Source organism: Carcharhinus amblyrhynchos, chromosome 3 (assembly GCF_965287045.1).
Source record: "Carcharhinus amblyrhynchos chromosome 3, sCarAmb.v2.hapA, whole genome shotgun sequence".
Taxonomy (NCBI): Eukaryota; Metazoa; Chordata; class Chondrichthyes; order Carcharhiniformes; family Carcharhinidae; genus Carcharhinus; species Carcharhinus amblyrhynchos.
Genome location: NC_137326.1, coordinates 18,184,702 through 18,202,136, shown reverse-complemented (window position 1 = coordinate 18,202,136; position 17,435 = coordinate 18,184,702). Strand labels below are relative to the sequence as shown.

The 17,435-nt window shown below is 42.6% G+C and overlaps 1 protein-coding gene across 1 annotated transcript in view; it reads right to left on the bottom strand.

Annotated features, from left to right (window-relative positions):
• Positions 1-17,435, bottom strand: part of ippk (inositol 1,3,4,5,6-pentakisphosphate 2-kinase) — a 97,502-nt gene that overhangs the window by 45,857 nt on the left and 34,210 nt on the right. Inside the window, exon 4 of the mRNA XM_080181787.1 lies at positions 5,281-5,347. Coding sequence (XP_080037913.1) covers positions 5,281-5,347 — 67 coding nt within the window. The remainder of the gene's footprint in view (positions 1-5,280; positions 5,348-17,435) is intronic.

Here is a 17,435-nt window from a genome sequence, read left to right as displayed (position 1 = left end):
TCTGGCTGCAACCAGGTGTACCTACACTGTGCCAAGTCTGCCACACAGTTGAAAACATTGTGCAGCTTAGCATTTTTACTACTTCCAACAGGAACCTAGACATGGTACCCAATTTGCTGGTGGATCATCCAGACTAATATTAATGATGCAGCCGAAAGACCGGCCCAAATATCACCCATACCAGTGGAGCTGCTGAAGGATGGACTGCGATTTGTTGTTTAGATCTGGAGCACCCAGATCGCAGAAGAACATGTGTGTGCATTCCATCTGATATGAAGAGGCAACAGCCAACCGCCACCTTAATTTGGGTAATATTGATGTTTCCTCCATGCGAACACCCAGAGGAATAACAATAGTTTCTTCTTGACCAGACTGATGGCCCAATTTGACCATCTATTGCTGCTTATGTTCTTGCCAACACAGGTCAACTTTGACATTGGCCAAGGTAAAAATACAGCAAAGTAGCTTTAATCTTTCACATGTTGATAGAAGCAATTCATGAACTCTTTTGATCTGGTAACCTAAAATCTTTAAAAGTCTAAAGAATGCTCAGGTTCAAGATTCTAGGTGTGCTCCTGCATACCCATGGTTTTTGCAAATTTTGCAGTCTTGCAAGGCTGAGATATTCGTCCTGCACTGCCTGGACAGTGGTATTTCATCACGGTAACATCAGAGAGGTTGTGCATCTAGGAAGGTTTGACTTAACCTCAGGCTGTGCTGTTGCTTCACTCTGTTCCATGTCAAGGATACTGTTGTTCCTGGTTACCCAGGACAGGAGTGTGCCATTGCTCCTGGTGTCCTGCAGCCAGCATTCCCTAGGCCCTTTGTGCAGGAGGATAAGGGGTTTGGTCATTTCTGGAGAGTTCTACACCTTTTGCTAACACAACGATTCTACATTTAAAACCCTCCTGTGGTAATTCTGCATTCAAATTCTGTTCTCTTCACCTTTTACCTGACTCATTGTTGAACTAATTTTTCAAAAATAAGTCTTGCTTTTCTGATATAAATAACTAAAATTTCTGATATAAATAAATAATTAAGAGCCATCACTCCCCTCTGCTTGTCTGCTTGAATGGTGAACTGCCAACTTTTAATGGAAATTAACAGACCACAGATAATACCCGGGGCACATTGCTTAGAGAAACAGTTGAAGTTTTTTCAAAAACATCAATGTCTAAACAGGTAATCCCAAAGCAAAATGATCTTTAATTTCTCACTCAACCAATTTAGATGGAATAATCGTCAAGCAGCTTGTTCTTCCAGCTGTTACTTGTAACTTAAAAAGGAACAGACTGAATACAAGGGCTCATTTCACAAACTTGTCATTGGAAATTCTTCATACTGCAGCGGAGTAACACAAGTTAGTCTGAATAAAGATATCATCTCAGACCTGGCAACAGGTCTACACTTACTTGCATAATTTGATTTATTCTCACATGTACTGTGATACAGGAAAGATATTATTCCTTGCATGCTATACAAAAAACATACCAAAAAGAGTAATAGGGGGAAGGAAAATAAAGGGTGCAGAATGTAATTCAGTCATAGCTAGGGTGTAGAGAAAGATCAATTTAATGCAAGGTTGGTCCATTCAAAAGTCTGATGGTAGCAGGGAAGTTGTTGTTCTTGATTCGGTTGGTGCATGACATCAGACTTCTGTACCTTTTTCCTGATGGAAGAGAGTATGTCTGGGGTGTGTGGGGTCCTTGATTATGCTGAGTACTTTTCTGAGGAAGAGTAACAGAGTCAATGGACGGGAGGCTGGTTTGCATGATGGATTGGGCTTAACAATAGATGATAAAGCCCTGAATATTTGGTCACACAGCCAAAGTTGACTATTTGCCTTCACAGAAGTTTTAATTTTAATTATCTCTCATATGGAATCTTATCAAATGCAATATGGAAGTCCATATAAACTACATCTATACATATTCCCCTGGCTACCACTTTAGCCATTTCCTCAAATACTTCAGTTTAATCAGACATTACCCATTCTTCAAATTTGTTCTCTCAGTTGAAGTCTCTCCAAGAACTCACTTTGTCCTTAGAGATTCCAGAATCTTACCCGCAACAGATGTTTAACTCTATTCTATTGGTTAGTTCAAAGGAATTTTGTGGCTTGAAACTGACAAGTCTCTTCTGCTGTACATGTTTGTCCCATCTGCTAGAGCCAGAAAGGTATACGTTTATAAAATTTTGAATGCAGTGTGACGCCATGTTCATACCTTTTATCCATCCCAGTGCTTCAGTAAATTAATCTTGCAATGACATTTTATTGGACAACTGCTATCTGGATGCAACTTAACAGATGTAAAAGAACACAACTGAGCTGTTGTTAGTCGTAGCTGCAAAGTACAAGCAACAGCAACAAGGGTGTGTATGTTAAGCAAAGACCTGGAGTACTTTGGCATCACAATCAGGGTTAATAAATTTCAGTTCCACCCCAAATATTAGTTTTTATGCATCCTTTATTATAAGGAGTACATCTGCACAGCCCATCATCCTCACTCATAAGAACGAAATTTATTTATTTTAGGAGTTGAATGCTGTAATTCTTCCAAGTGCCATTATCAAGTGTTCTAAAAGGCAAAATGATTCATGCTTTGAGGCAAGGCTGAACGCGCTTAAGATTATTTGTAATTGTTGAGTGAACAGAGAAACATTTAAGTCTGGCTCAGCTCAGTCCATATTCAACACTCAGGTTGCAAATTAAAATAATTTCCTTTAAAATCACGCATTCAACATTAACAGCTCTTACTGCCTTATGGAAGCTGTTGGTCTCAAACATGTGACTCTGTCCTCTTGTTAGAGGGCATTAATTGACCCTGTCCAAATAGTTACTTGCCAAATCAGCTACCAGCTGAGTCCACACTCATTCTTTTGTGCAGAGAACCTTAAATTCTAACTCAGGATGTTTCATCATTTTGTTATAGAAGCTTCTGGGTACAATTCACATTTTTTTGATACAGTCAAAATAATGACAAAGGGTTGGAGATGCATGACTCATTATATGGATGCCTACATACTGACAGATATTCCCAAGATCAGCAGGTACTTTTAATTGGCCATTCAACTGGATCTTTTGAGAATGCTATGGATAAAGGTAAATCAATGGATATACTGTACTTAAGATTTCAAGAAGACATTCAATAAGGTGCTAGATCAAAAGATTATTGTAGAAAATAAAAGCTCATGTTATAGGTAATAAGGTACTGGCATGGACAGAAAATTGGCTGGCTAACAGGAAGCAGAGACTTAGGCATAAGTGGGTATTTTTCAGGTTGGCTGAACTTAACAAGTGTGGTGTCAGAGGATCAGTGTTGGGACCACAGCAGTTTTTAATTTACATGAATGACTTCGATGAAAGGATTGAAAGGGTGGTTGCCAAACTTGCTGATGACACAAAGATAGGTAGGAAAGTAACTTGTGAAAGAGACAAAGAAGCTACAAAAGGACATGAGAGGTTAAGTGAGTGAGCAAGGATCTGGCAAATGGAGTATAAAGTGGGAAAATGTGAAATTGTCCAGTTTGGCAGGAAAAATAAAAAGCATCTTATCTAAAATGAAGAGATCTCAAAGCTCTGAGGTTCAGGAGGATCTTTGTGTCCTCGTGCATGAATCACAAAAGCTTAGCCAGTAATTCCGAAAATTAGAAAATGTTACATTGATTGCACAGGGAATAAGTAAAGGAATAAAGTAGGCAGATTATGCTTCAGTAGTACAGGGCAATAAGATTTTATTAGGTACAGTACTGGTCACTTTACTTAAGGACGAATGTAAATATATTGGAAGCATTTCAGAGGAGGTTAACCACAATAATTCCTGGAATAGGTGAATTATCTTAAGAGGCAAATTTGGAAAGGCTAGGTTTATATTCACTGACATTTAGAAGAGTTAAGAGGTGATTTGATTGAAACATTCGCTCCTGAAGGAGTCTTAACAGACAGGATGTGGAGACATTATTTCCTTTTGTGGGAGAGTCTAGAATTAGAGATAACTATTTAAAAATAAAGAGTCACCCATTTAAAACAGGGCATTTTTTTTCACACCAAGGTTCGTGAGCTTTTGAAATTCTGAAAAGATGGTAAAAGCAGAGTCTTTGAATTTTTTTTAAGGCTAAGGTTTATAGGTTCTTGCTAAGCAAGGAAACAATAAGTTATCGGGTTAGGCAGGATGCAGATTTAAGCTTACTATCAGATCAACCAGATTTTATTAAATGGTGGAGCAGACTCTAGGGCTGAAGAGCTTCCTCCTGCTCTTTGTTCAGAGGTATTACCATCAGGAAAGGAGTTCCAGGATTTTTGTCCAGCAACGTGAAGGAATGGCAATATAGTTTCAAGTCAGGATGGAGGAGACTTGGAGAGGAAAATATATGTGCTGACCATATTCTTCTGGTGGCCAAGATTTCGAAGGTGCTGTTGAAAGAGTCTTGGTGAATTGCTGCAGTGTGTATCTTGTTGATGGCACAAAATGTTGCTACTGTGCATAGTAGCATAGGGAGTGAATGTTTAAGGTGGTGAATGGGATGCAAATTAAGTGGGCTGCTTTGTCCTGGATGGCATTGAGCTGGTGTTGTTGGAACTGCATTCATCCAGGCAAGTGGATGATATTCCATCACATTCTGGACGTCTGCCTCATTTGATAGAATCATGTAATTCCTACAGTGCAGGAGGAGGCCACTCGGCCCATCAGGTCAGGACAAACTCTCAGAAAGAGCATCTTACCCATATAGACAGTCACCCAAGGCCAGAACTGAAGCTGGGTCACTGGTGCTGAGGCCGCAGTGCTAACCACTGTGCCACCATTCCGCCTGTAACTGAAGGCCTCTGGCCTTTTATACGTGCTATAGTTATATGGCTGATCCAGTTCAGTTTCCTGTGAAGGTACCCCTCGGATGCAGATGTGGTTGAACAATCAAGCCAATTGCTATAGCAGTTCTTTTGGATGGTTTCTGAGTCCAACCATCTTCAGCTACTTCATTCATAACTGCCCCTCAATCTTAAGGTCAGAAGTAGGGAGTTTTATTAGAAGCATATGCACGTGCTGCCCTTCTCCTTCTAGAGGCAAAGATTTGGAAGGTGCTGTTGCGTTGATTATTATTTGCAACTCATACTGAGGCAATCTGTGCCTGCATATAGTATGACCTGGGCAATCTTCAAACTTGAAGACTTTAATTCATTTAATCTAGCCTCAGCCCAGGCAAATAGTGTTAAAAGGAATAGATTTTCAATTCCGTTGGGGATCCACTGAAAAACCAAAATGTTACTGCTTTCCAGCATACCTGGCCTTTCTGGTTGGATCTTCAATGCCAGTTGTCTTACGAAGTCCAGTGGTAGCTGTATAACCTCCTAAAAGAAAGGGAGTAGGGTTTTATTTCTATCCCTCATTATTCAAAGATAATTTTTTGTTTACAATTTGGTTGATGTACCAAGAGAATGTTAAGTTCCCTAAAACAAGAACAATTCTTATGGAAATTAACATTTACTTTCACTATATTGTCCTTTGGACTGCTGAATAAGCTTTTGAACAGAGGTCACTAATAAGTTACTCAATCAGATTAATCAGAGACAGTTTATGAACAGAATTTTCCAATTGCCAAATACTTTGCTTATTAACTATATATGAAATAGGATAAGATACTATGTCCAGCATTTAAACAACATTAAATAAATTTGTTTCATTGAAAATACCTAGTCAGTTTTTGTTTGATTTCCTTTCCATTTGTTTGGCTATTGTATCCTGACTAATGCAAAAATATTCTGAATTATGATAAACAGTAGACTATGGTTAATGTAATTTGCAATACATCCACTTCCCTTCCAGAAAATAACTGCCCAAAACCATCACTGGATACAAATTTTAAACAAGATGCATTTTTCATATGTTATCATTTTCTGTGTTGGAGACATAGCAGCAAAGATAAATATTGAAAGATAGAACTGGTATGGGCATTTGGACCCAGTTTACCTCCAACTGTTAAAATATTAAGGGGAGCCTGAGGAAAAACAAAATAATGATGGCCAGGAAACATTCAACAATGTTACAGCAAAGTTTTTTTTACATTAAATACACAGCAAAGAGATCAATGAAACCCAGGGAACCCTCAGGATTAAGCTAAACTCTCAAAGGATAAAACTAATCTAACACATTTAAAGAGAATTTCTGCTTCAAAACAGGTGGGGGAGGGGTGTTTCTATTTCTCTTCTGGGTTTAAGACTGATTTCTTGCTGAAGTTCATTCAGTGGCTGCTCTTGGCCTTAAATAGTAAAGCCCCGCTTACTCAAAAAAGCTGTTCCTGCACATTGAGCCAGGCCAATTCACACTCTCAATCTTTTAATGATCAGCTATGAAATGTTCATTCTTGCTCATCCAAAGATGGCCACGCTCAGCATCTGGAACTTTTTGGTAGGCTACACATAAGGTGACTGCTGAGGCCAATCTTTGCCCAGAAGGTTATGCTACGAATTGGACAGGATACCACATACGACTGGACAAGTTGTTGGCTCAGAATTTCCTCTTCTTGCATGTTCTCTCTGCCCCTGACAAGTCTCAAAGAATGATGCGACAGTGCAGGAAAGAAACAGAATCTGCTGAACTGGTGTGACAACAATATTCTCTCCCTCAATGTCAACAAAACAAAGGAAACAGTCATCGACTTCAGAAAGCATAGTTGAGAACAGGTTCCTGTCTCCATCAATGGAGATGAAGTAAAAATGGTTGTAAGCTTCAGGTTTTTAGGTATCTGGATCACTAACAACCTGTCCTGTCCCCCAATGCCAACACTATAGTTAAGAAATCCCACTGACGCTTTATTTTCTCAGGAGACCAAGGAAATTTGACATGTCTACTACACCTCTAACCAACTTTTACAGATGCACCATAGAAAGCATTCTTTCTGGTTGTGTCACAGCTTGATATGACCCCTGCTCTGTCCAAGACTGCAAGAAACACAAAGGGTCAGGAACAAAGCTCAGTCCAACACTCAAACCTGCCTCCCATCCATTGACACTGTTTACACTTCTTGCTGTCTTGGAAAAGCAGCCAGCATAATCAAGGATCCCATATATCCCAGACGTACTCTCTTCTACCTTCTTCCGTTGGGGAAAAGATACAAATGTCTGAGATACCAACCAACTCAAGAACAGCTTCTTCCCTGCTGCCAGACTTTTGAATGAACCTATCTTGTAATAAATTGATCTTTCTCTGCACTCTAGTTATGACTGTAATGCTACATTCTGCACTCTCTCCTTTTCTTCCCTATGTATGATATGCTTTGTTTGTATAGCGCATGGGAAACAATACAGGCCACTGTATACTAATACATGTGACAATAATAATCAAAAGTGCAGTTGGGAAACCAAAGATAGTGCAGGTGTGAGAGGAAGCATGATCCACAGGTAGCAAAATCCTTCTTGAAATCCAGGTGTTTGCTGGTCTGGAGAGAAGTTAATGTCCATCAAGCAAGTTTTAAACATGCTTGGAGTGCAACTGCAAACAGAGAACTTCGAAAGTCTAGATGGAAAGGATTATTTTTAGATTCCTTCCCGCCGCTTGGAATTTACTGTGCACTCAGTGGGAGAGGGGCTGTGGTTAACAGCTCAGTCTGCAAACTCTATTCCTTTTTCACCCAAGAAAGGGTGAATTCAAGTGGGAAGCAGGAGCCACTGAGGTCCTACTGCAAATTGCAAGCTGCTATTTCTACTTTTGGACTGCTTTTTTGCAGCTAGAGCTCATTGCGGAGCATGTTGGGACTTGCAGTTCAGCCTGGAATCATCTTGTAGTTTTTTTTCACTCAAGTGTGAATTGGTTTAGGGTGGGAACAGCCCCAGGAAGAACTCCTGTGTCACAAAAACTGCAACTGTCAAAATAACCTGGAGACACCTGTGCTGTTTCTTTTTTCACCCAACAAAGGGCGAATTAAAATGAGGGAGAAGAGTTGCAACTTTCTTGCAACTGGGAGCCCTTTGCTGCTTCTGTTCACCCAGTTAAGAGTGAAGGTGAAAAGCAATCCATGTAAGAACTTTTGTAGATCGAACAGCAAAATAGCTTGATGTAAGAAATAGCACTCCAGGCTGCAGGAAATAGCTAAGCCCTCAAGTGCTGCACTGGAAAAATGGCAGGAGGCAAATTAAAACCAAAGAATAGGACCATAGGGGCAAAGACCGGGGGGGGGGGGGGGGGGGGTCCCCTAACACACTTCTGGAGGGATCTCTGAACAGAGCATGCTGAGCAAAAGGTCAGGAGACGCTATTATGGAAGCCATGCAAAGATTGCACAGCAAGTTGGATCAGGGCTACTGAGTTGCAGGTCAAGATAGACGAGCCGAGAGAGGAGCTGGGATCATCTGTTAAATCTCTCCAAGGTGTCACCGTCACCAATGAGAACCGCTTGAAGGAGCTTGAGCACTCGGAGGCATTTAGTGGAAACAGTATCTCTGAGCTGAAGAGGCAAGTTGCTCATTTAACACTGGAGGTTAAGCCCCTAAGGGAGAAATGTGATGAGATGGAAGAACGCCAAAGACGAAATAACATCCATCTGATCAGCCTTCCGGAGGGAATCGGGGGCCAAAATATCACAGACTTTGTCACCTGGCTATCAAAAAACGCGCTCGAACTTGATGAGCCGCTTCTGGATCACGCAGAGTGTTATGGGCAAAGCTCAGACGGGAGAAACTCACGACTACATTACACCTCAGCACGAGACAGAATCCTGCAGCAAGCAGCACAGGCTTTCACTCAGATACCAGGAAAATAAGCTGTTGATATTTCCAGATTTTACCCCAGTAGTGGTCATTGATGTCAAACAACTTCTGTGCGACTGTCCTGGGTCAGGTTTGGGCTTGGCTTTCCGGTCTGCTTGAGGATTACTCTCAACAATGGAACCGAGCACAAACTCACAGATCCGACAGCAACAATGAAATGTGTGGAGCAGACTTCTGAATCAGGTGACCGCATGGTGGACATAAACTGATTTTTTTAAAATTAAACCTGCATGCTATACCTGGATTGAATTAATCGCAGTAAAAAGTCTGACAACACCAGGTTTTAGTCCAACCGATTTATTTGATAATACTCACAAGCTTTCGAGGTTTCCCTCTTCGTCAGGTGAATGGAGAGTTCTGGCCTCAGACAGAGCATATGAAGCACAGACACAACGCCGGCATACCCACATCATGACTACTATCGACACCGCAAACTGCCGGATCGCCAGTCCAACGCCAGCACACCCACATCATGACTACTATTGATACCGCAAACTGCCGGATTGCCAGTCCAACGCCGGCATACCCACATCATGGCTACTATCGACACCGCAAACTGCCGGATCGCCAGTCCAACGCCGGCATACCCACATCATGACTACTATCAACACCGCAAACTGCTGGATCGCCAGTCCAATGCCGGCATACCCACATCATCGAATTAATCAGCCAGGAAAGGGTAATGGATTTTGCCTAACCTAACTGTTAGGTTAAAGTGTTGAGTGTTTGGTATTTCTACAGATCTTTTCACCTGTGACCACAATAGGATTGGAAGTGAATTCTGTGTCCCATGTAGAGTGTTGTGGAAGCACTGCAGTGAGGTGGTGTTGAGGCACAGGCGCTCCCTGAGGGCGCGGGGGGAGGGGGGGTGTTTGTGGGTTTGGTCTGTGTTGGGTTTTTTTCTATCTTTGCTATATCTTTTTTCCCTCTGTGGGTGTGGCTTCGCCTCTTTCAAGCCCACCCTCTCTTTCTCATGGTTGGTTCCCCGCAGTCAGTGGGGAGGGTGGGGGATGGGGCCCTGGGGTGTGGCATCTGCCGATGTCAGTGATTGCAGGGAAACTTCCCAGTGAGGAGGGATACCAGGCTACTGTTAGGAATGTGGGATGCTGGCTAGGAGGCCCTTACGCGCTGACCTCAGAGTGAACAAGTTCACCAGCTGGAATGTCAGGCGATTAAACCATCCAGTTAAGTGCAGCAAGATATTTCGACTTCTCCGACAACTGGGTACCCAAATTGCATTCCTCCAAGAGACCCACCTCAGGCCAGCCACAAGGCCTTATCCTTGGCGGCAGCCAATATCATTTCTGACTCAAACGGCTGATACGTCATTGTCACAAATAAATTATATGGGATGCCCCTGGTGTTAGCCACTGTGTATGCCCCAAGCTGGGACTGAAAACTTTTTTCTAGTTGTTTTTCAAGCTACTTCTAGATTTGAATTCTCATTGGTTGACGCTGGACCAAGATTTCAACTGTTGTCTGAATCCTGCCCTGGACTGCTCGTCCTGCAGGACTGCAATATCTTCCAAGTTGGCAGAAATTAATTCATTTCTCGCAGAATACACGGTGTCGGACTCGTGGAGGTTTCTTAACCCCATTAGTAGGGAATTTTTTTTCACTCTGTCCACCAAACATATTCACGTATAGATTACTTTTGGTAGATAATAAGTTGCTCCTGGCTGTGCGCTCATGCTCCTACAAAACCAATATAATTTTGGACCATGTTCCCTTGACAATAGACTTGGCAGTGGAGAGGAGGGTAGGCCCCCTTATGCCTCGGCAGTTTATTACTTGTCTGCCCTCTGATGATGAATTTGTTAGATTTCTGTTAACCCAGATCGATGATTTCTTAGTGTTTAATGATGCTCCGGGAGTCTCAGCAGCTACTTTCTGGGAGACATTAAAGGCTTATTTAAGGATCAAATCATATCTTATTCAGCACGAGGCAAAGCAGAGAATTAGGTGTTATCGGAATTGCTGGGGCGTATCGCCGAACTTGATGCCGCGTACACTGTGGACCCGTCCTCAGAAGTATACAACGAACATTTACTACAGGCAGAGTTTGAGACCTTGTCCTCTCCTCAAGCAGAAGAGATGATGTTCAAATATACACACTATACAAGGCATATATTCATCAGGTGCGTTAACTCTCCACCAAAAGCAGACAAATGCAGACTCCAAATGGAGTTTCTACTGATCCACAGTGAATAAGTGAAATGTTTAGAGACTTTTACTAAACCCTCTATAGTTCGGAGACCACTAATGAGGCAAACTTTCAGGAGTTCTTTGGGGCACTGATTCTCCCCACGGTGAGCAGGGAAGAGGCCACAGTATTGGAGAAACCAATGTTGAAGTTGTTAGGGCAGCCAGAACTATGCCGAGTGGGAAACGTCCAGGACCAGATAGGTACCCGCTCAAATTCTACAAAAGATTTATGGATAGACTGATCACGCATAGTAGCAGGGGAGCCAACGAATCACATGAGAACCACTCTCTCCCACTTTGAGGCAAGCGACAAATTTCATTTATCCTTAAAAAGGACTTGCAAATCTGCAGCTCTTATAGACTGAGCTCATTGCTGAATGTGGATCTCAAACTGATCTTTAACATTCTGCCCACATCATCTCATTGATGAGACTGGGCTCATTAAAAATAGACATATGTACTCGAATATTCGGCAGCTGTTTAACACTATGTATGTGCCACGTTCAGCCTAAAGCTCAAAGAGGTTCACGTTCAGCCCAAAGCTCATCTACTGGATCAATATACTATACTTGTCCCTCTAGTCTTGGTCAAGACAAAGTGCATTCAGCTTTTTCGCCTTTGTCCTGGGGCACTAGGCAAGGATGCCCCCTCTCAACCCTGCTATTGAACCTTTTGCAGCAGTTTTTCGCAACAGCAAACGAGTGCTGGGGATTGGTCGGGAGGGAATCAAGTTGAGTATCGCTGTATGCAGACGACCTACTATTACGTCGGCGACCCATCCAACTCAATTCCCAAAGTCTTATCTATACTAGAGATTTGGACGTATTTCAGGACACAAGCTTAACTTGAATAAGAGTGAGCTCCTTCCTTTGAATGCAGCAGCTCATAGCCTCCCACTCCACACCCTGTCTTTCAAGATTGTCACTAGGCAGTTTACTTACTTGAGGGTGCAAGTGACTAGTAAATTTAGTGGGCTCTTTGGAGCTAACTTTGCTCCACTCATGGGGCAGACAGGACAGGACCTCAAACATTGGTCCATCCTCCCATTATTGCTAGCGGGCCATATCAATGCAGTGAAAATGAACATACTACCCAAGTTTTTATATCTCTTTCAGTGCATCCCTGTGTTCATCCCCAAATCCTTTTCTCACAGACTTGATCGGCTCATTTCAAGCTTTGTCTGGAATAGGAAAATCCCAAGAATGTGGAGGACAGTCTTGCAAAGCCCGAAACAGAGGGGGTATGGTATTGCCCAAGTTTTGTTTAATATTGGGCAGCCAATGTGTGAACAGTAGTGTGTCACGTGCAGAGAGATAAGCAACAGGAGGTTCTTTGTTGGCTGTAGTTAGAATCCTCTCCTGTGTTCCGTCTTTCCTAGCTGCCCTGATATGTTCCCCAATAAATATTCCCTACTCCCAGTATACTAGGAGTGCATTTGTCAAGTCAACTCTTAGAATTTGGATGCAATTTAGACGCACTTTGGATTTCAGGCCTGGTCACTGGCCTCCCCAGTATTGGCTAATCATTTTGTTCTTCCGTCTGTTTTGGATGGTGATTCCATATGGGTCAAGCGTGGGATCAGAACATTCCAGGACTTGTATGTGGACGGCGTGTTTGCGTCATTCTAACAGGTGGTGGATAAGCTTGCTTTACCTGCAATGCACTGTTTCAGATTTTTATAAATTCGACATTTGTGCGTAGGACCAACCCCCAATTTCCAATGCTCCCACCTCGTGCCACCATTGACATCATCTTAGTGCCTTCTATTACCATGCGTGCTATCATTTCTGTTCCTTATTCTCAAATTCTGTCCCAACGAAACTCTCTATCAATAGCTAAATCTTTATGGCAACAAGATCTGGGGGAGGAGTTCTTGGAGGAGCATTGGGACATGGTACTGCATCAAGTACACTCCTCCTCAATATGTGCCAAGATGGATGAGACACAATGTAAACACCTTCACAGAACATATCTAACTAGGGTTAGACCTCTATAATATACCCAGGCACAAGCCCACTTTTGTGATCAGTGCCAACAAGCTCCCACTGCCTAAGGTGTTTGACAAGGTACCTCACAAGAGGTTATTGCAGAAGGTAAGGGGGCATGGAGTTGGGGGTAGGGTGTTAGCATGGATAGAGGATTGGTTGCCAAACAGGAGGCAGAGAGTGGGGGTTAATGGGTGCTATTCGGATTGGCGGTTGGTGACTAGTGGAGTGCCCCAGGGGTCGGTGCTGGGGCCTCAGCTATTTACCATTTATATAGATGATCTGGAGGAGGGAACCGAGTGTATGGTGTCGAAATTTGCTGTTGACACCAAGATTGGTGGAACGGCAAATTGCGTGGAGAGTCTGCAGAAGGATCTAGATAGGCTGGGGGAATGGGCTAGGAACTGGCAAATGGAATTTAATGTTGGCAAGTGCGAGGTGGTCCACTTTGGTAGGAAGAATGGTAGGAAGGACTATTACTTACGTGGCGAAAAACTGCAGCAGGCAACGGTGCAGAGGGACCTCGGGGTCCTTGTGCATGAGTCGCAAAAACCCAGCCTGCAGGCGCAGCAGGTGGTCAGGAAGGCGAATGGGATGCTGGCCTTCATAGCGAGGGGGATTGAATATAAAAGTAGGGAGGTCTTGCTGCGGCTGTATAGGGCATTGGTGAGGCCGCAGCTGGAGTACTGTGTGCAGTTTTGGGCGCCGTACTTACGCAAGGATATTTTGGCCTTGGAGGGAGTGCAGAGGAGGTTTACTAGGCTGATGCCGGAGTTGAGGGGGTTGAGCTATGAGGAGAGGCTGAATAAACTAGGCCTGTACTCGTTAAGAGTTTAGAAGAATGAGGGGAGATCTCATTGAGACATATAAGATGATGAATGGGATGGATAGGATAGAGGTGGAGAGACTCTTCCCGCTCAGAAAGGACAGTAGGACTAGGGGGCACAGCCTCAAGATAAAGGTTTAGAACAGAGTTGAGGAGGAACTTCTTCACTCAAAGGGTGGTGAATCTCTGGAATTCTCTGCCTGTTGAGGCTGCCTCGCTAAATATTTTTAAGACGTGGGTTGATGGGTTTTTGATAAGAGAGGGGATTAAGGGTTATGGGGAGAGGGCGGGAATGTGGAACTGAGCCACGACAGATCAGCCATGATCTTATTGAATGGCGGGGCAGGCTCAAATGGCTAGATGGCCTACTCCTGCTCCTATTTCTTATGTTCTTATGTTTACATACATATGTTCTGGGCTTGGCCATTGCTGTATAACTACTGGACATTGATATTTGAGGCGATTGTGGCAACGCTAAATCAGGACATAAGTGCATCCCCCCCAGGCTGCTCCATTTGAGGTCATGCCTTTAAATCCGCCGCCGCCGAAATTCCAAGCGGATTTTGTAGCTTTCATTACCCTCCTGGCAACTCGACTAATCCTGGTTAGGTGGCAATCTGGTGCATTCACAGTGGATGAAGGAGATGGTAGGTACCATTAAGCTGGAGGAGACGAGGTGCACGCTACATGGGGTTACTGCTAGGTTCTATAAGATTTAGCAACCATTTATAGCGTATGCTGAGACGCTACAGTTGAAGCTGGATGAGTAGATACCCGATGGCCCAGGACAACGGGAGCTCCCACAGAACCCTCTCTCCCCTGATTGGTGGGCACGCTGTGGCCTTTTACCTGAGTACACCTGCCCACCCTGCCAAGGTGTGGGGACCAACACGAGAACTTCTCTCTTTTCCCCCTCACTTTTTTTCATCTCTCCTTCGCTGTCTCTCTTTCTTTTCGCTGCTCGCTAGTTTGTAGCTCTGCTGTTTGGGCACTCAGTTGGTTCTCAATTAGTGTCATTACCGGTACAGTTGGACAGGACTTGGGTGAGGTGGGTGCCGGGGGTTCCAGGGACTTGTCCCCAGCCATGAGGAGCCCTGTGCCAGTCGTGTTAGAATTTACATGCGAGCACTGTGTGAATCTGTATCTGTGTTTGTTATGTAAAATAAGAAAATTTTCAATAAACACATCAAAAAAAAGTGCAGTTGCAGGAATACTGGGCAAGCCTTTCCCAGGACTCAAGTCTTTATCACAGCTCCTAAGTGAAGCCTTCAAAGTGTCCCTGGAAATGCTTTCTTTGACTGTCAGGAGAGCACACCCCAAACTCAGCCATGCATTGAACTGTTACAATCGCTACAGAGACCAATAACTTTTACAGAGATATTTGAATTTTTGGCAACTAACAGGAATGCACACACATGATTTCAAGTGTAGACTTTCACCATAAATTTAAAGCAACATTGACAAAAAATATTTCAGTAGACAACGTATACTATAAACAACAGAAAAGTTTCCCCCATTAAAATGGCTGATCATCCCCCTCCAATGTTATACTTCACTCTGTCCCTTAAGTGGGCATTTCATTTTCTAGAAATCAGCCCAAATTTATTCCTAGCTTTTGATAGATCACTTTCTTTTCCTATCAGATAACATTAATTGCCGAAATGATTTTCACAGCCCTGTTCTGAACTAAGAGAATCTTCTAACTTCATTTAAATCCTCACAAACTTGGTCTCTTTAATCTGAGCATTTGATTTATTGTCACATGTATTAGTATACAGTGAAAAGGATTGTTTCCTGCATGCTGTATGGACAAAGAATACCACACATAAAGGAAAAGAGAGTGCAGAATGTAGTGTTGCAGTCATAGCTATGGTATAGAGAAAGATCAGCTTAAAATAAGGTAGGGCCATTCATAAGTCTGATGGCAGCAGGGGAGAAGCTGCTCTTGAGTCAGTTGGTATGTGACTTCAGGCTTTTGTACCTTCTTCCTGACAGAAAAAGATGGAAGATAGCATGTCTGAAGTGTGTGGGGTCCTTAATAAGGAGCATGAGCTCCCGCCCACAATCTGTGTGGTGAACAAAAAAAAGACGGTCTGCCTCTTTCTTTGATTTTTGCAGATTGACCAACGAGGTTCTGAAAATCTTTAGAAACCTGCCACCTGATATCCCCATAGATTTCAATAGACCTTTCCGTCCTAAATTCCATGCCCATGCCAACATGAATGATATGCCTTGTATTCAGGTAGAAACACTGATTGTTTTGATCTCCAACTCTACTCTAGCTTGGATTTAACTGGACAGTTTTTTGCATTAATCAAGGATTATCAAGAATACCAAATTTCAAAGGAAACAACATTTTCCAGTACATGAAAAAAAAGTGTGGATTGGTCGGCAAGTGAATTCTGATTGGTCTGGACATTACCATGCCGAATGTAACAGGAAATAGTTATCCTCCAACTTTCGTTTAAAGTCAAAAAAGGCAAATCAACTCTGGCATTGCCATTGGGTTACACACTTGCTACAAGCTACATATAATCTAAAAATAGGAAAAATATGTCCAGATATTGTGCCTTTTTCAACTAAACAAAACCATAGGGACAACAATTTCCTAGTGCCTTTTCCATGGCAACACCTCTAACGAATTAGCATCCTCTTTACAGGTTGACGTTGCCTTTGAAATTTGGTATTGTTTCTGTCGAGCATGTCTCATTTTTCAGTAACACAAGTTCTGTACTCATGAGCAATTATTTATAACTGTTTATTAAAACCTGACGTTCCTGACACTTGGAGACTAACAATTTACCTACAATTATCATAGATGCCCTTGCCATTGTCTACAAATGTGAACATTTTGCACCACATTAACTAACTTGGGGAAGCTCTCCTTCAACCACCAAGCCACGTAAGCTTGCCACCGAGCAGAGCTCAGAACAAGTCACATGACCCCCTTCATTCCTCCATTTTATCCTAAAGTAAACAGACAATCCCAAAACATAATCTTATAAACATAACCTTCATATTTTTAAAAAGTCAGTATTAGGCTTCTGGCTACATGGCCAGCCCAACATAGCTGTGTAACTGTTCCAAGATGGTACAGATACTTGGTATGCTAGCCAAGGTGAGCCACTTACTGGTATTTTGTCCTGCCATCTGATCTTCAGAAGCTTCTGATGGCAGCTCAAATGAAAACAGTTAAGTTTCTTAACATGAATACAGTACAAGTATCACATGTATATTGCAAAGTGGACAGGACTATTCCTCTACAGACTTTTGGTTTGGGAGGCAGGCTTATTCCTCTTCATTCCCATGCTGGTGTGTGAAGTCTATGCAACACTATACTTGCATGTATCCCATTGTTAATGGGAAGCTCAATAGCATGCTCTGCTGATATAACCAAAGAGTATATAGTTGCAAATAAAAGTACTAACTTTGCAAAGTAAATCAATGAAAAAAGGTTTAATAAAGAAACTTCAATACACCAACATTTAGGTCACACCCTGGGACCCATCAGCTTTCTATTTATATCCGGTCAGCGGATCCTCACTGCATACCATCATTGGCTACATTACAGATTCCAATGTTACCATTGGTTACATTATAGCATATATGATTCAGTGTTGATTCAGAAGAGTAGGACTATTCCGAAGTGCAACTTCCTG